The sequence below is a fragment of the Drosophila pseudoobscura genome, chromosome X (assembly GCF_009870125.1).
Source record: "Drosophila pseudoobscura strain MV-25-SWS-2005 chromosome X, UCI_Dpse_MV25, whole genome shotgun sequence".
Lineage (NCBI taxonomy): Eukaryota > Metazoa > Arthropoda > Insecta > Diptera > Drosophilidae > Drosophila > Drosophila pseudoobscura.
The window spans coordinates 27,335,931-27,355,650 of NC_046683.1; the positions used below are offsets into that span (position 1 = coordinate 27,335,931).

General features: G+C 40.8%; 1 protein-coding gene across 16 annotated transcripts in view; it reads right to left on the reverse strand.

The window, feature by feature from the left end:
- Window positions 1-19,720, reverse strand: part of shi (dynamin-1 shibire) — a 103,720-nt gene that overhangs the window by 8,701 nt on the left and 75,299 nt on the right. For 7 of the 16 annotated variants that reach the window (XM_033383328.1, XM_033383327.1, XM_033383326.1 and 4 more), the window contains one exon: window positions 9-259. The exons of 4 other annotated variants lie outside the window; for them this stretch is intronic. In XM_033383328.1, coding sequence (XP_033239219.1) covers window positions 109-259 — 151 coding nt within the window. In that variant the 3' untranslated portion in view covers window positions 9-108. Of the gene's footprint in view, window positions 1-8; window positions 260-1,037; window positions 1,432-3,468; window positions 4,434-5,866; window positions 6,035-19,720 lie in introns of those variants that run through there. 5 more of the 16 variants (XM_033383320.1, XM_033383319.1, XM_033383325.1 and 2 more) reach the window with 5 other exon arrangements.

Below are 19,720 nucleotides of genomic sequence, written 5' to 3' on the forward strand. Positions count from 1 at the left end.
CTGTACAAATAAGATGAATTTGAAATTGTTCTTCTGTCTCCTGATCCATTTTAGCGTTTCCTGTTTCCTTCGTTATTTTTTTGTATAGAATGTTTTTGCTTACTTGCTTTACTTAAATCGGGAGGAAAAAGCATTGGATAGCTCATTAATGGCTGCCTGGCCTACGGCCTGATTTACTTGTCCACGCATGTTATCCGGTACATAGCGATTGGCCCCAGTCTGCTGTGTAATGGCACCGCCGACTGCTCCAGTGACGCGACTGGAAATTCGTAAATAAATGTTTGTTTTCCGCTGATTTTATTTTAATCTTGTATATACTGCAACGCAACTGGTATCGATCCGCTTGAAACCACTTTTCATGTGTATTTTCACTCATAATTAATATTAATTTAATTTATTGTATCCATTGACATGGATATATAAAAAAAGATAACAGATTAGCAAGGAAAATATACACAAATTCATAATGCAGATTTTAAATAATATAAAGTATATAAATAAATTACACAACGAAGAGTACCAATACGTATAAATATAAATATGAATGTACATATATATGTAGGTTTATCAGCTATATATGTTGTATATATAATTTAACCGTACATTATGGAGGGTACTGCAATGATTGCTCATAAGATAAAAGATACATAATTTTGTTTATATAAAATGATAAAGAAAATGATTTAAATTGTTTCTAAAGAAAAAAAAACTGAAAAAAGCAAGGAAATTTAATTAAGGGGAGCTTGAGAAAAACCACAGCTTACGATCAACCATTTTATTAAAAAGCAGGGACCGTATCTGTCAAAAGTTTTAAGATAAAAATTCCAATCTAACAATTACTTCTATTATAATTATTTAATAGTTACGAAATAACACTTATTTCCGAGTATTTTTTTTTGATTATTATTGAAACTGTTATTGAAAAAAATATGTTTAATTATTATTTTGCATTTTTTTAATAGAAATTATAAATAAGAATTAAAAATGATTTATATCATATAAATCGTGAATAGACATCAATAAATACGACTAAAGTATGCATAATTTACATCTTCCTTCACATTGATTTATTGAGTTTATATTTGCATTCACAACTCTTATTTGCGGTCCCTGTTTTTTAATTTTCTTTTTTATCGATGTTTTCATTTTATGGCTATCCCAATATTTAGAATATATGTAACTATGTATGGAAATCGATATTGAAGCTTTCAATTTAAGTAATAATACGAAAAACATAATTCTTTTACTTATGCTGCCGAATTAAATTGCGACGACCTTTTTTATCATTTAAAAAGTAAAAGTATGATGATGTGCCCCAAAATGTATATTAAGACTCAGAATAATTTTTTAGCATATCGAGTATACTGTTCCAGCATTCACAGTTGTCCACGTCGTTTGGGTGTCTTCTGTGCGGTACTGGGGGTACACGAACTGTACAGGGAAATAAAGATCGAATTGACAGAAAAGACAATTTTTTCATGTTCATATGTGTAAATTCCTGGATTTCGAAGATTATAAGACAGCGGTTGGAAAGGTCATATCCTGAGTACATAGGAGAGTTCGCTGCTGCTACGCCGCATAGTGGCGATTTCGACGAAAAGAGGTGGCAAGAGTCGGAGATTTTTTTAGCGCTTTGGATATAATGAATATGCGCATCTAATAGAGAATTTGAAAAATCGAATGGTCAAAACCGGCTATCACAGCTCTTTCATGTTTTTCATGCGAGGTTGTGACAGCTAAATCGGTATAGAAGCCAAACGGCTCCGAAGCGCAGAAAGGGATTTTAGACTTAGGTAATAAATAGTTCAAGGAACATATACAAGGGATATATTTTTGTAAAGTGCAGTCAAAGTTGAAAAACTGCTCAAAAGTTAGCTACTAATGAATCCATATGCTCAGGTACACTCAAGATTAGAATAATTTTCAATCTCGCGCTACCTCAATTATGTTGTTGGTATTTCTACCTTTACCTGTCGTTTTGACCAGGTTCTGCATGCAAGAATTAACATAGATGTATGGAGTTCCTTTTGAAACTTGCATATACCATTCTGCGAGAGGGAGTATCTTTCGAAAACAGCACGCTAGCCAACAAAATACAAAAGACTAGGAAAACAATTATTCAAGAAAAATTATTAGATAAACTATCACAACTATAACAATGGACTGCCCAAACAAGGATTTGGAAACACAAGCAATAAAAGCTCATCACCGACATTCTATGAGAAAAACAAAATTACTGTATAAATAACTGGAGATATTGACAAATATTGGACAAAAATGAACCGCAAGTTTGGTGAATATGCCTCGAAGACTACTGAGCTGTTACTGGAAAAATATCCTGAAAAGAAGCTAACTCCCACGCTTCATAAAATTCTGGCACATGGTCAAATTTTAATTGAATAACAGAGCCTACCAATTGGAGAGATGTCAGAGGAAGCCCATGAAACGAGAAACAAAGATTACAAAAAATACAGGAATATGAATACGTGCAAGACATCACGAATTAAGCAAAACCCAAACCTTTTCAACATGTTGGCAGCCTCTTCAGATCCATATATTTCATCCATTAAATACGTGAGATCACAAATTAAATCGGAAAGTAGTTATTCTTCAGAAATTATAACTTTATTAGATATTCCCCCCACTAAAAAGGAAGTGGGCAAATCTTTTACAGAAAAAAAAAAAAGTTTATTTAAATTTTTTAATATTAGGTTAAGTCAAAAATTAAATAAAAAATAATATATTATAGTAAAAAACACTATTAAAAGTACTTTATCGATAAAAAAAAAATGTTGAGCATTTTACATAGGAAAATATGCACCGGCAACAAAGTTCAACTTTAACCCATTATTGTGAAGATTTTAGACACTGTAGCATAATTTACTTTAGCAGATTAAATTTTGAAAGATTTTTCTTGCAAATGCAGTTTGTTTCATGAAGATAACTTTATTTGTTCAGATGTTATTAATTTAGCAAGCTGAAACGGCGGAGTTCGTCACTGTGCGCCGCCGCTTACGTCCTCATGTATAACAGTGATTGGCACAAATACAATGTTTCGTTTTGCCTGCGTCTAGGCACACAAATGCAACGCAAATATGTGAATGTGTGCCTATCACTGCTATAAGAGCAATTAAGGAATTGACAAAAAACACAAAGTCTACCAGTTTTGCATTCTCTACCCCAGGTAACATTGGGCTGTTCTTACGACTCGTGTACATATACAAAATATTACAAATATTACAACAATACGCTTCATAAAAGAATTCAACACTTTGAACCAATTGAAGCATCGCTATCCTAAAATATCTTCTTCGGGATTTTCTTCATACAACGAATTTGTGGTCAAACTGACACTTGTGAGTTTATTTCCTCGAAGTACGATTGTGTTGAGTCAGCCCGAAAAAACACATTTATATATGTATGCATGTACATGTACATATTCATGTATCACGAAAAAAATGTTAGATGTTTGTTAAATGTTTGTGCAACGTTTCTTTAATTTTCTTTAATTTCATTCACGCAGTAATTATTATTAAATTCAAAATTTTTTCGATTAATATAGAGTTAGATGCTGCTATTTCACACATGTTTACAACAATGCCTTATATCCACGCCACAATATCCATTTTTTGTTTCAAACAATCGTAGAAATATTAAATAAGTACAGTCAGAAAGGCTCCGGTTTTTTCTTACTTTGGGATTTGCGTTTTCAGCCAAAACTTCCCGTTTTCGTTCCTGTTTTCACAAATTTTTCTCACATTTCTTATGTTCTGTTAAACGCACAATTTAGTGATGTTAGGAGCACAATTTTGTGCATTGTGCGCACAAAAACCTTTGTTATAGTTAACATCCGAAGTATCTATACCAACTTCGGTCTGCGTCAGATTTTTACATGAACCCGCATTTGAGGTTGGGTTAAAAAAAATTGTTGATATAAAAGGCAAAAGCTAAATTTCCCTAATAATGGTGTCAAATATATGTTAATACATTAATAAGTCATACATTTTTGTGCCTTTTGCAATTAAGATTCGTTTGGTTGTATAAAAAGCCATTTACTTTATATTTTGGCGAGGAAAATGTTGCCGTTTTGAAATCGGAAAAACCTTGCGTTTTGTGAAAACGGGACCACAAATTCGTGCGGTGTCAAGGAACCGAAGCCTGTCTGAATATGTTTTTATGTGGAGAAACGTACATATGTAAATTTTGTATATATTTATCCACATACTTTTATGTATCAAGTTTTTATACTTAGTATGGACATTTCCAACGAAAAGTCAATAAAAACACATTAAACTTAAAACTTAACTAATTAAACTAATTTACATATAATTTCATTATCTTTGATGCGAAAACCTTTTAAAATTAAAATAATAAAAATTAATTGTTCGGTGTCTCCTTTTGTCGCGTTCGATTCCCTTGGCTTTTTTAATTATCTTGAAACGAAAAATTACCCAAAAACAACCTAAGTGACAATTATAGGGCAGATTAAGAATTATAAGTTAAGCCTATAGTCAAAATATAAATCCTACTTAATTTGACTTTTTTCACTCATGGAAAACCTCATATGTACTTAGACAACTTTAATTTTTATTTGAACAAAAAAAAACAGTTTAGCTAAGCGAAGTACATTATTAGGGTTATATTCTTTGATATAGAGAGATAAAGAGTTTGAAATGCATTGATTGAACTAAAATGTGATGAACATGTATCCATGCATGCATCATGTATCACCACTTTACATAATGCATATAGTTTTTTTCTCATGCGAATAATAATTTTTTTTGGAGCACTTGACATTTCAATCGTAAGATTAAATGACGAATGAATGTACAGGGAATCAAAAATGTTTGATCACACCATGATTCTTAAAATTACTTTATCCCCAAAATGTTATCAAACATTTTAAATTTAGATCGGGTCTTCAAGGATGAAGATGATTGCATATTCCATTTTTTTGTATTGTAATATAACTAAACTTCAACAATTCGATTTTGATACGCATAAATATCGATTACTTTAATAGAAGCTATCTGAATATGTTCATCAGATTTTTTTCCTTTTTAGCCAATGCTTTTTGGATCAATTATGTGGACACATATGCAACTTCTTATTTTCTTCAAAAACAAACTGTTGTATCTAGTTTATTTATATGATATATTGATTCTATTCGCAGATACATATATGACATTGTTAGACGATGTTGGAAAATAAGTCTGTTTTTTTTTTAAATATATTTCACTGAGCTTTAGGTATTTGGTTTCAGATCCAACACGAATTGGAATTTTTTGGATAGAGTTATATACCTTATTCCTCGTGTTTTCGTGACATGTTATCTTCTTTTATCTGTGTATCGTGTTATGTGTAATATATCGTTATTCTATATTGTTGTGTTTCATTATAAATGAATTATATTTATTATATTTATAATGTTTGATAAATTAAACAAAATGTAAGAGTACTAATTATATATTGTATCTACTTTATATGTATAATTTCGGTAATTTTTTTAATATGCTTGCTACATCAAAAATCCAATCAAAATAGTTATAAATGGGAGCTTTTGCAAAAGATTTTTTCAAAATATATGGGGTGTGGTTAAATATTTTTGATTCACTGTATATTAATATTTGTATGTTCAATTATACATATAAAAATATGTATATGTACACAGGTATGATGCTGTTTATTTGTATTTCTTTCAATACAATTCAGAAATTTTCAATCTAAGAAGTATTATTAATATAACTCTTCTCAAGCGGATAACGCAATGTCCTTCGTATATTATTATTTTTTATGAAATTAATGCTGCAGAATTCTAGCATTTTCTACTATTGTAAATGTTACATTAGCATTACCTAACATTTCGTAGTTCATTTCTTTCTTTACTACGTATTTTTGCTGGAGAAAGAGCCTATTTCGCAGACCGACAGATTTCAACATGAGTTGGTTGATTAAAGCGAGAGCGAATTAATTATTTAAACATAAATTGCTATGAATGTAAGTAGCTGTGTGAATGGCGACAACTTAACGACGTCTGACATTGGATGAACACGTTTTATTTGGAATACATGTGTTTAGAATATGAAATAGGTTAGTACAGTATTATTATTTTTGTTTTGTAATGTTGATTTGTTGAACAATTGCGAGAGAAATAGAAGAGAGACAAGAAAAATCGTTTGTTATTTTTTGTATTTTATTGATTTAAAAATTTAATTAAAAGGAATAGTTACATAAACCAGAATAGGGATGAATGTTCGATTCTAAAAAACAAACGATGATGAACCGCGATTTATCAAGAATTTACGTGCAAAAGGTTTTTGGCATGATTCTGTTTACTGGAATTTATACAGAATTTTTACGATTCCTTCTAAATAAAATTTCAAATAGGCAAACATTTTTGTTTTTTATATGAGCGTCCCGTATCCTCCTTCACAAAATGCACATCATTATTAAGTCGATTTTCCACCAAAGTACTATACAAGCTTCCGATGGCCAGGAATGCCTTATGAATCCTATTACGATATTTAGTAAATTTCTTCGAAATTAAATTGAAACAATTTAAAACGCTAACGAGCAATTTTATCACCCGTGCCAATTTTCATAGTTTTAAAATAATCGACTAATTTTAGACGGTCTTGTCGAGTCTTATACAAAAATTGTGCAAATGTTATCATTTTATTCAAAAGCATATATGATTATGTTCACTTTTTGTATGAGCAAAAAATGTGTGAAAGCCAAATAGTTTCTGCATGTACAATCTTGATAAATCGCGCTACATTTTGGGTATTTTTTTCACGATTTTAGAAGCATCGAATATTTGACAAAAATAAAATTTAACAACTTTATTCATAGACTAGACTGCCCAGTTACTGTTTCGTAATAATACATATGCATGTGATTTGTAAACTTTTGCTATTGCTTTAGCAAGTAGCTGCACGCAGACTACAAGAAACTATGTCGGACAAATCTGACTGATTTAAATTAAAAAAGAGCAACCGTAAAAGCCATGATTTATAGAAGAAAGAAGACGGGGAGTTCTTTACGAGTAAAAACGAGGGGGAACGTTGTGAGTTGCTGCGGACACCGCAACTCTACGGTTATACCCGATACTAAGTCAGTATGGCTCTCCTCCGGCAGACGCCGCTAATATTAAACGACACGACAAAGAGTGCGCGCGAGAGACAGAAAATCAGTCTGAGCGTGACGTCGGGCGCTGCGTAGCCACTGCAAATTGATTTGTTCCTTTTGGCTATAAAAATGATCTGATCTGATCCAGATTCAGCAATCTGATAGATATGGTCATTATATGATTCTGCGTTTTTAGTTTTCTCAAATCTGCAATACTGTGGATGCAACAGATTTTCGTCCTTGGTGAGGGCGGAATTGGGTGGGGCGAAATTTTGAGATATACGTTTTATAGTGAGATCTAACAGAAGTGCGGATACCAAATTTGGTTACTCTAGCTTTAATAGTCTCTGAGATTTGTGAAAATCCCCAGATTTGCATTCTTTGCGGGGGCGGAAGGGGGTGTGGCGAAATTTTGAAACAAACTCGTCTCGGTCCGATATATTAGGAGTGTGGATACCAAATTTGGTTGCTCTAGCTTTTATAGTCTCTGAGATCTAGGCGCTAATGTTTTACTCTAAGCAAAGCCGCCTATGCTACGTGTGTGTTAGAGAGAGACAGGGCGAGAAAAAATGAAATTGTTTTCTTGATGCTGGCTATAATAATAATACGATCCAATTCAGATTCTGCAGTCTATAAGATATGGTCATTCTCTACGATTCTGCGTTTTTGGTTTTATCTTATCTTTAAAATTGTGGATGCCACAGATTTTCGCCCTTTGTGGGGGCGGAAGTGGGCGGGGCAAAGTTTTGAAATATTTTTGTAGCAGTGACATATCACAGAAGTCTGGATCCAAAACATCGTAGCTCTGGCTCTTATAGTCTTTGAGCATTAGGCGCTGAAGGGGACGGACAGACGGACAGACGGACGGACGGACAGACGGACAGACGGACGGACGGACAGACAGACATGGCTCAATCGACTCGGCTATTGATGCTGATCAAGAATATATATACTTTATAGGGTCGGAAACGATTCCTTCTGGACGTTACACACATCCACTTTCACCACAAATCTAATATACCCCAATACTCATTTTGAGTATCGGGTATAAAAAACCACACTAATGTTCTTATGTTCTCCGGCAGACGGCGCTGACATTGAATGACAAAGAGTGCGTGCTAAGCGACTGAAAATGGACTTACTTTTGACTATAAAAATTATCCGCTCTGATGGTCGTTCTCTATGATTGTGCGTTTTTAATATTCCCAATCTTCAAAATTGTGGATTGCACCAAAGACTATACAATACCAAGATGTTGCATGAGCGACCAAAAAGCTGTTCTATGGCGGGTCCTAACATTAGAACCCAAAAGGCACGAGGGAGCGCGCGGGGTTTTAATTCCCTTCTCGCCTGTACTTCGTCTCTACCGCGACCCCGCTGCCCATCGGTTTCGTCGGTTCAGCAATTCTGGACTTTCGAGCCTCTCAGCACCGTCGAAGCGGTGGTCGTGGATCGTCGATGTATTTGGAGCGGCACAGTGGGACCTTTGGCCGTCTCAGCTTTCTAAATTAGTTAGTGAATATGAGTTCAATAAATATTTGCACACTGAAAAAATGTTAAACTTTGAGTGCTTATATCTTCTAAACTAAAACTATCTTGAAAATTCGATTGGAAAATTCTCTATTAGATGCGTACATTAAATTTATCTAAAGCACTCATACAATTTTTTGACTATTTCGGCTGAGTCCCCACTGTGCCGCGCCAAAGACATCAGCGACCACGCTGCCCTACGGTTTCGGCACGCAGACGATTCATATTTTGTTTTTGTATTCTTTCTCTCGAGACACCGACTCGAGGCTGACCGAGGCATTGACGAAGCCGAGTAGCATTTCGGAGGCGAAGGTAGCGTAAAAGAGAATTGAAGTTATAGCCCCGCGCGCCCGTACCGCGAAGCGTCAAACGAAAATTGAAAAAGAATTTGTTCCTCATGCAACATCTTGGTATTGTATAGTCTTTGATTGCACAGACTTTCGGTCTTTGTGGGGGCGCAAGGGGGTGGGGCGAAATTTTGAAATACACTTGTTACAGTGAGATCTAACAGGAGTGTGGCTAAAAAAATTTGGTTGCTCTAGCTCTGATAGTCTCTGAGATCTGTGGATTGTGGAGTTTTTTGAAATTTGGAAATACACTTCGATAAGGTTCGATATCTCAGGAGTGTGGACACCAAATTTGATTGCTATAGCTCACATAGTCTCTGAGATCTAGGCGCTCATTTTAGCGATAAGCAAAGCCGACCATGAAACGTGTTACAATAATAATACGATCTGGTTCAGATTCCGCCGTCTAGAAGATATAGTCATGCTCTACGATTTTGCGTTTTTGTTTTTTTCGTATCTTTAAAATTGTGACACAGATTTTCGAAAATTGCGGGGGCAGAAGGGGCCGAGGTGGAGTTTTGAAATACTACAGAGACATATCACAGAAGTCGGGATACAAAATGTCGTTGCTCTAGCTCTTATAGTCTTTGAGCACTAGGCGCTCATAGGGATGGACAGACGGACGGACGGACGGACAGACAGGGCTCTATCGACTCGGTTGTTGATGCTGATAAAGAATATATATACTTTACGGGGTGGGAAACGCTTCCTTCTGGACGTGTAACGTCCATTTTCACCACAAATCTAATATACCCCTATACTCATTTTAAGTATTGGGTATTAAAAGAAGTGGGAACGTTGTGAGCCGCGGTAAGGGAGGAAGCAACAACACTGATGATACGCTTGTGGTGCGACTCGTATAAGTATATCCACACTTCCCAACCCTACACATTACTATCTACCCACATCTAGTACCACACACTCACCTCACATCGGGCCGGACTATGTGTGTCATTCGAACCGCGCCAAGAGTCAGCCTGTCTAAGAGCCCGGTCTAAAATCTAGCCCAGATGTTAACGGTGAGCAGAGGGACATGTCAGCCCCCTGCTCTAAGGATGCCATAGCTTGGTAACTTGATCTCTGTCCGGTCGCACCTTACCCCTTCACTGCAAATCGTTGGATCGAAATAAACGAATATAATAAACAAACCAAACAAAAATGAGTCTGGCCCTTCCCAGAGGAGCAATCCCGAACAGGGAAAGGCAGGCCTGGATCAGACTACTCCATAGCAGGCGATAGGTCGAACCAAATGCGGTTTCATCCCAGACCTTAGTGTGTGGTAAATCGTCTCCCAAAACCGATACCTGGATAGAGTGACTATGAGTTGCCACAGTTGCCGAAAAGAAGAGTGCTAGCAACATATTCCTTCGGCAGAATGCAAGCCAGATGTACAGCCAAACAGAAGAGTGGCTTAAGAAGGTCTAGTGGGTATCGATGGTGCTCCTTAAGATCGGCACAAAGAGGTCATAAGAGACAAAGACAGCGCGGATGCCAAGATTCCAAGGAAGCAGTGGAAATGGGTTGAAGCGGCACTGGTGGACCGCGCCTTCGAGCTGCTGGATAAGCCACCCCAAGAAATCAAAGAAAGCGTGAAGAGCCCTCTACATCCCTTTAGAAATGTAAAAGTGTAGTTACTGTGGTGGCTGATAGCTTACAACTAGACAAAGTTCAGTGAACTACGGCCCTATGCATCAGTGGAGCTCTCCGCAACATTTCAAATGAGGCGCTATGCTTTTAGAGCCATGACCTTGCAGGAAAGGCGCAGGCAGAAATGGTAGCAACACGTCTGAGAGACTCCGACCAATAGGCATTCCAGTACTTAGGTCACTCGTAATTTTTTAATGACAACAATATTGTCCCTACAAAAACGCACTACTGCACTACAAGGGAGTGCACAGATTAGTATGGGGTAAACATTGCTCATTTTGGTGAACATGTTCACTTGTTCTTTTTTAGTAAGTGCGTCAACTCACTCATATTGCTCAGTTGCTCACTCAGTTGCTCACTTTTTCACTGTTCATGCACAGATCCATAAGGACCACAGACTTACAACTCAGAGATTTGCAACTCAAAACAGATTTGCAATACTTGCACTTTGCTTCTTGGCATCCTCGACTCGAAATGATTCCAAATTTGACTATACTTTCGAATTAGCGGCATCCTGAATTTTTAAAAGAGTAAAAAGCTTTGCCGGTAATACAAAACCCAAATATGAGCAATAACTGTCTGTTACACTTGGCTTGTTTCCCAGAGGGCAATGCCGGCTAGCTGTCGACCCCAGGGCTGGGTAGTTCCCCTTGCCCGCCAAATGTAGACAAAAAAGGAGACATACTACTTCTCGGGACATCAAAACTAACAACAGCCTAACAACAACAAAGAAAATCATAAACAGACGGCTATCAAGTGGGTGAAGCTTGGGTGTTATCACTTCGCGCGCCCGCCCTACCTGTGACCAAACACAACGTTCATTTTGGCCATCCTCTACTGGAACGGTAACGGCTGGCCTAATCCATGGCTTACGCCACGCGTCCTCCCTCTATTTTAAATTTAATGCATCATGCTTCAATATATATCCAAGCTTTAATAATTATAAATTGACAATTTCATCTTTCTCATTAATAAAAAGCTATACTCAAAATTATCACTAACCAAAAATAAACACCAAAACGTTCGACACAAAGGCAAACACGGAAATAACTGCTGAAATTTCGTTCAACCAACAGGGATACCCTCACCCATACGTAATGGAATATGTGTAGATGAGTGGATCCAGTTTTACGGGAGTTAATGTAACTCGGGCCCCTACGGAGACTTAACCTACCAAGAGCTGTTGTTAAGGGTCCCCGGGACATAAACAATAAACAATATTTTTCCACAAATCGCTCGACCAAATACGGTGGACTGATGGGACCCCCGCGTCACCCACTAAGGGTTAATCTTCTGGAACTGAACAGCTGATCGCAGATTTAGGTTCGTGAAAGGTGTTGGTGTTTTTACATATTTTTTTTCAATGGCCAAGATTTTACGTTAAACGGTTTAAGCTAATACTAAATACTGAATAAAGGACAACACACGGAACAAAATAACATTTAATGTGGAACGGTGTTTGGAGTGCGGATTATGTTTTTTTTCTTTAAGTTCACACGACGTGGGCGATCGCTGGCCGTGGCCGGTCAGCCCTAAATTTATATAGGTCCGTGTATACGTGTGCGCGTGTGTGTGTGTGTGAATAGGGTTTCGGGGTTTTTACTTGGTGAATGAGACCAAACGTGTGGCACGTACTGGAAGGCGATGCAACGATCATGCGGTGTGGCTAGAATCGCCCTGGCAGCTAAAGGCTAGAAGCTAGAGGATATGACATGGAAGCCTACCTAACACTGGAAAGTAAGGTACAAAGAGCATTGGCAAAATCAGCCATACTAAACACGGACAACGTGCATCTTCCACGCATCTTCCCCCATCCGAAGTTTGATGGGGATCTATTGAAATGGACCCAGTTCTTTGACCTGTTCTCATGTGTGTTTCATAAAGCTAACATGCCTTCGGTGAAAAAGATGTGGTACCTTAAAACCACCGTTACCGGCGAGGCAGAAAGATTGATCCGACATATCAATCTAAAGGAAGGAAATGATGAAGCCGCTTGGGAAATACTAGTTGAAGCATACAACAAATCCAGACATGTTTCGAATACGGTACTGAACCGCTTCCTCAATCATCAAACAATTAATATATATTGTTCGGGCGAAGCCCGAGTGTAAATTTTGTACCATTGTTCTATTGCCTATCAATTCACTTTCCTTTCCATTTTTGTCATTATACTAAACTAACGTAACGTAAGCGTAGCTTTATCTATGCTCGCTCAGCAACATGCTCTCATTTATTCATCTAGTCTTTATCTATGCTCGCTCTTGTTATCTTTTCCTATTTTCCTTCCTATGCCGTCGCTAAGCCGTCAGCAGCTGTGCCTGCTCTAGCAGTTATCGCTTGATATAGTTGGAGAACAGACCTTTTTTGTCCCCAATCTATTACTTTGGCTCGAGATCGGCTCGCTTGCCTCATCCAAGTGTATCACTCTAATTTTATTGTAAAAGGATCTGGCATCTTCGGCCACCCTCAACACACAAAATAACTATAATAAAATTTATAACGTTTCGGAAATTATTAATTCGTGAAATTATTGAGCAATCATAGTCAGCGAAAAAGCTCGTTGTCTCAACATATATATTAATATTAATATCCAATATTGATTGCCATTGTCAGAAACAAACTGGATGTAACAAATAAGGCCTTGTATGAGTAATCATTGGGAAGCTCAAAGGACATTCAGGCGTTGGACACCATGCTTCAGTTCTTAGAGCAAAGAATTCGAGTTCTGGGAACCAGTAAGAAGCCACCAGCATCAAGGAGAGAGCCAAAAGCCACGAAATGTGCATCAGCAAACACAGGGAGAGCACGAGCACCTTTATGCACATTCTGCAAGAAGGCAAGCCATTGGCTACACGGATGCGAAGAATTTCGCTTAATCTTAATCGGAACGACTAAATTGGGTATAAAAATAAAACATGTGCGTTAATTGTTTTAGAACGAATCACAAAACAAACGCATGGCCAGGTCGAAACTGCCTTAAGTGCGACAAGAAGCACAACACGATGCTACATCTGGAAACAGCATCGGGCGCATATACCAAATCAACAGCACCGACGGTTGATGCAGCAAGTAACAATAGTGAGAATTTACTGGCCACAGTAAAGGTGGCAGTAGAAGCCAACAACGGGCAGATTTCTAGTTTCAGAGCACTGCTAGATTTAGGATTAATGTTGTCACTCACACTAAAATACACAATATTACGGATTGAAGAAATTGGAGGTCAATCAAAAACCAGCAGAGCACGAATAAATGTGCTCATAAAATGCCTTCACAATGGTTTTACGCACTGAATTGAAGCTTTCGTATTACCACAGATAATAGCTGATCAGCCAGCTTAGGCACTCAAATCAGAGAGTTTAAACGATAGCTTTCGTATTACCACAGATAATAGCTGATCAGTCAGCTTAGGCACTCAATTCAGAGAGTTTAAACGTACTAAGCAAGATCTCGCTGGCAGATCCACACTTACATAAGCCAGGCAAAATCGACATTTTTATAGAAAACCTTCAGACAGCTTCGGATGGCCGGCTTATTGTAAAACTCTCATTTTCCGAACACTCTTCAGCCCTGGAGGAGTCTTTGGAAACTGCAACAAAAAGATTCTTAGCGATGGAGGGCCGCATATCAACAGAAACTTGGAAGAGTTATGTGGACTTCATGGAAGAGTATGAAGGACTAGGACATATGAAGATGGTGCCAGCATAACAGGTTCCTAAAAAACACTACTACATACCACATCACTGTGTACTCAAACCTGAGAGCACCACCACAAAGCTTCGGGTAGTATTCGATGCCTCATGCAAGTCAGCAAGCGGGAAATCTTTGAACGATATTCTGCATACTGGACCCACAGTTCAGACCGAACTACAGGAAGTTTAGTTAACAACTTTACCATTCTGAAAATGCAGCTATCTATCAGCTCTCAACAACTTAAACTTATAGTCTGAGAAATACTAAACTTTAAAATCAAAAATGTATCATTTCTTTTTAGCTCCAGCTACAACAGCGGGGACGATCATTCAGAGAGAATATCTACCTACATACAATAAAAATAACAGTTTATTTGTATTTTCGTGTTAGTTTTTAGACAATAATACAACCAGCGACAAAAAAAAGCCGCACTGTAAAATTTCATGCATGTTTGACTTCTCCAGCATGAAGTTTTCCCAAATGTTATCCGATTTCTTTAATTATACCCGATAGTCAAAATGAGTATTGGGTATATTAGATTTGTGGTAAAAGTGGATGTGTGTAACGTCCAGAAGGAATCGTTTCCGACCCCATAAAGTATATATATTCTTGATCAGCATCAATAGCCGAGTCGATTGAGCCATGTCTGTCTGTCCGTCTGTCCGTCCGTCCGTCTGTCCGTCTGTCCGTCCCCTTCAGCGCCTAATGCTCAAAGATGAACGATGTATTGGATCCAGACTTCTGTGATATGTCCCTGCTACAAAAATATTTAAAAACTTCGCCCCACCCCTTCCGCCCCCACAAAGGACGAAAATCTGTTGCATCCACAATTTTAAAGATACGAGAAAACAAAAAACGCAGAATCGTAGAGAATGACCATATCTTTTAGACTGCAGAATCTGAATTGGATCGTATTACTATTATAGCCAGCATCAAGAAAACAATTTCATTTTTTCTCGCCCTGTCTCTCTCTAACACACAGGTAGCATAGGCGGCTTTGCTTAGAGTAAAACATTAGCGGCTAGATCTCAGAGACTATAAAAGCTAGAGCAACCAAATTTGGTATCCACACTCCTAATATATCGGACCGAGACGAGTTTGTTTCAAAATTTCACCACACCCCCTTCCGCCCCCGCAAAGGATGCAAATCTGGGGATATTCACAAATCTCAGAGACTATTAAGAATAGAGTAACCAAATTTGGTATCCGCACTTCTGTTAGATCTCACTATAAAACGTATATCTCAAAATCGCAGTCATGGAAAATTACCATATCTATCCGGCTGCTGAATCTGGATCAGTTCGGATCATTTTTGTAGCCAAAAGCAACAAATCAATTTGCAGTGGCTACGCAGCGCCCGACGCCACGTTCACACTGATTTTCTGTCTCTCTCGCACGCACTCTTTGTCGTGTCGTTTAATATTAGCGGCGTCTGCCGGAGGAGAGCCATACTGACTTAGTATCGGGTATAACTGTAGAGTTGCGGTGTCCGCTGCAACTCACAACGTTCCCCCACGTTCAATTCTAAAATAGTGTCGAATCATCAGAACAATATCCAATTGCGTAAGTTCATTCCAACTAGCCGAGGCACCGACACTACCCACCCCAAGTCCACGCACACCGTTTAATATAGACGACGAGCAGCGCTCGCCCCAGCCCCGATCCACCCTTTCTAAGATAGGTCAACCACGACGTCTCCCTCAAAGTTCCATCTACTTCTACAAATTTCTTGTGGATTGACCCCTGGACGTGACTGAGCTTACGTCAGCCTGAAAAAGATCCATCACAAGTGGCGTCCGAGCAGGGACCTGAGGGAACGTCAACGATGGTTTGTAGAATAAAGACCCACGGCCGCTAGAGAACCGGGAAAAACAACGCGAAGCAAACCCCGACCTCGCACAATTTCCAGCGGTGGAGAATTCCAACTACCCTGGAGAATTTGTCGCCAACCCCGGGGGTGAGGCCCCCGCCCACGAAGCCAAGGCCTTCGTCCATGAGAAGGATGTTGCCAACCGCAGAAGGAAATGGCCCCACAGACGGCCATTACTACAGCCACGCCGCGCAGATGGCAGAACGGATTCGGAAGTGAGGAATCCAGTTCGACTGGAAGAGCATGTCCTCTCTTACGGGGTAGACATAAACTATCTGCCTCGAGGCATGGCGGAGCTCCTTACCGACCGAGCCGACCGGTGGTTCCGCACCAGCCGACTACAGTGCGCCTCATGGACCGAGTTCCGTCAGGAATTCCTAGCCTTCTTCCTGCCTCCCCGGTCCTTCGAGCAACTGGAAGACCAGATCAAGGACCGCAAACTAGCAGTAGACGAAGACGTTCAAGGACTTCGTCATCAAGCTCTGTTTGCTCATGCACCACGTCGAGTACGACGCTGCTAAGAAAGTCAATAGGATCTACGACAACACCCTCCCAGCTATACGTGCGAAGACACGAACTAGCACAACTGTTGGCCACGGAATACGAAAGTATTCTGGCAACGCCCATTCCCCCTCGACAGCTCCGCAGGTACGCGCGGCCAACGGCACAACGAGCGCAAAACGAAGGCGAGACGAATCGGGCCCAATTCGGAAAACCTCACTGGAACACCCCGGAACCCGCAAGGAGGCCACACCAAGCCGGCGCTCCAGCACAGGAAGCTACGCATCGAATGATCATCACCCCTGTCGCCAACACCCGTCGGGAAACGACTCGCATCCCCAGCTGACACGGCAACAGCCGGGCACGACGCCTCCTCAGAAACGCAACTGAAGAACCCGCTAGAAGAACACGACGGCCGGAGAGTGGCGAGAGTAACCATCGGAGGACGGCGCACGGAAGCCACGGTCGACACCGGAGCATCGCGAAGCTTCATCAACGCTGACCTCGCCCGCCAACTCGATCACAACAACGACCTCCGAGAGGCGTGCGTCCAGATCCACCTGGCCGACGGCTACGCACGCGAGATAACTCAGATCTTGCTGGCGCGCATCCGACTAGACGAGCGAGAGGTACAGATACCGCTCTTAGTACTACCGAATATGCTAGAGCAAGTCATCGTGGGGATGGATTACCTATGCGCCACCGACACGACGATGCAGTGTGGTACCACACGCCTTTATCTCCAAGGTCACCAACGCCCCGTCTCAAACACGCCGATGATCACAGCCAGCCAAGTACACACCCCAGAACCCACGAACTCAAGACCCCCGCCGCCCCCGCCAGGCCCACGCCGAGAAACCTAAAATCATGCTAAGCCAACGAAGAAAGCGAGCCGGTCCTCCGAGGGCACCGACGCGGTTCCACCAACGAAGGGAAAGGAACCCAAGACGCCCCTCCAGAAGACAGCACGGTCCCACCGGCAACCACCGCCACGCAGCCACCAGACGCTCGAGGTACCACCTCCGACCGCCTCCCTGGCCCTGGACTGCAGCGAAAACGCCATCGACACAAGAAACAAGACCTCTACGACAGAGACCGACCAACTACTCCCGCGTCCTCTCAGGCAGGAACCGGGAAAGCTGACCACCGCCACACGTGACGCCAATCGGAACACCTGTGCACCTGGAGCCGACACGCCATCGATCGTCACCGACATCATGGAACGCCTCCCAGGCAATCTCTCGCACAGCGTCGGCATGCGGCCCAGCACCACGCCTGGTGCCATGTCCGAAACCTGCGACGCCCAATGCTAGGTCCATTGCTAGGATCGTCACCGAGACCCACACGGGCACCGCTCCCATGGTCGACACCCCCGCGGTAGCTGCCCACATAAGCGAATACACTCGCGAAATCGAGCGAACAAGCGCATTCGACACAACGACTCTCCCCGAAAACCCCGACCACACTTGCGACCCAGGAATCGAAGAACCGTCGGAGGACGATTCAAAACTAATCTCCGACCCATGGCCTCCAGACATTGCGCCGAAAATACAGGAATTTCTAGACGAGAAACTGCCAACACTCGCAGGCCTCCGAGGGACGACAGATCTAATGGAACATACCATCGTCATGAGGGACAACAGACCCATAAAACAGCGGTACTACCCAAAAAACGCAGCCATGCGGCGGATCATCGACGAACAGGTCGACCAACTCATAACCGATGACCTAATCGAACCATCTCGGAGCCCCCACAGCGCCCCAATTGTCCTGGTCCGTAAAAACGACGGGAAATGGCGCATGGCGTAGATTATCGACAGCTCAATGAACGTTCTATCCCGGACGGGATTCTATTCGGTCTACAGTCCGCGGGAGCCACGTTTCAACGGACCAACGGCCGTCATCGGCGCGGACATGGAGCCATTCGCGTTCGCATATCTCGACGCCATCGTCATCGTCGGGAAAACTTCACGGAACACCAGAACAACGTGATAGAAGTTTTCGCACGACTACGCAAGGCGAAGTTCGCGGATCAACACGGACAAGTGTGCCTTCTTCCAGCGCCGGAGTAAATACCTGGGCCACATGATCAGCGAAGATGGTATCCACACGGACCCCGACAAAATCGCGGCCGTAAAAGATCAGAGGCCACCGACCAACCAAGAACTACGACAATGCGTCGGCATGGACGGTTGGTACCGCAGATTTGTCCCGAACTTTGCCATCGTGGTCCAACCAATGTCACTACTGCTGAAGAAAGGGAAAGCATGGACATGGGGCCAAGAACAACAAGACGCATTCGACGAGCTGAAAACACTGCTCACCACCGCACCAGTACAGTTCAATGTCAAATTCTCCCTGCAGACGGACGCGAGCAACCTTGGAGTGCGCGCAGTCCTCATCCAAAAAATCGAAGGGAAAGAGCGGGTCATCAGCGGCATACGTCAGTCGGCGCCTCAACAACGCTGAGGAAAACTACGCTGCCACCAACAAAGAATGCCTAGCCGTCATCTAGGCGATCCGCAAACTGCGATGCTACCTCGAAGGCTACCGAAGTGGCTGAATACCCTCGAGAGCCTCGAGAGACCCTCTTTTATTTTCATAGGCCCATGGTATTATACCCTTGCGTATGGTATTACAATTTAAGATTCCACAGAATGAAGCATTTCCAACCCTATTAAGTAGACAACTGCATTCAACTGTATGTTATGTAAGTGCTGTTGGTACTTTTGTATACAACCATAGAATTTATTTAGAAAGGAGAGCTATTCTCAAACAATTATTATTTATTGGTTACTTCGAAAGGGGAAGAACAGTAATGAAAAATTTGCATTATTGTTACGTCGGGTAAACAAGGAATAGCAGTCGGAGATTTACATATGTTTATTTTCATCAAAACGGGTTTTTTAATGTTTAAGAAATAAGCATGTAGAAATAAAATTAAATTATGCAGTGTAGGAAAACAAAAATTGCATTATTCGCGGTACATTTCTTAAAATTTTTCATG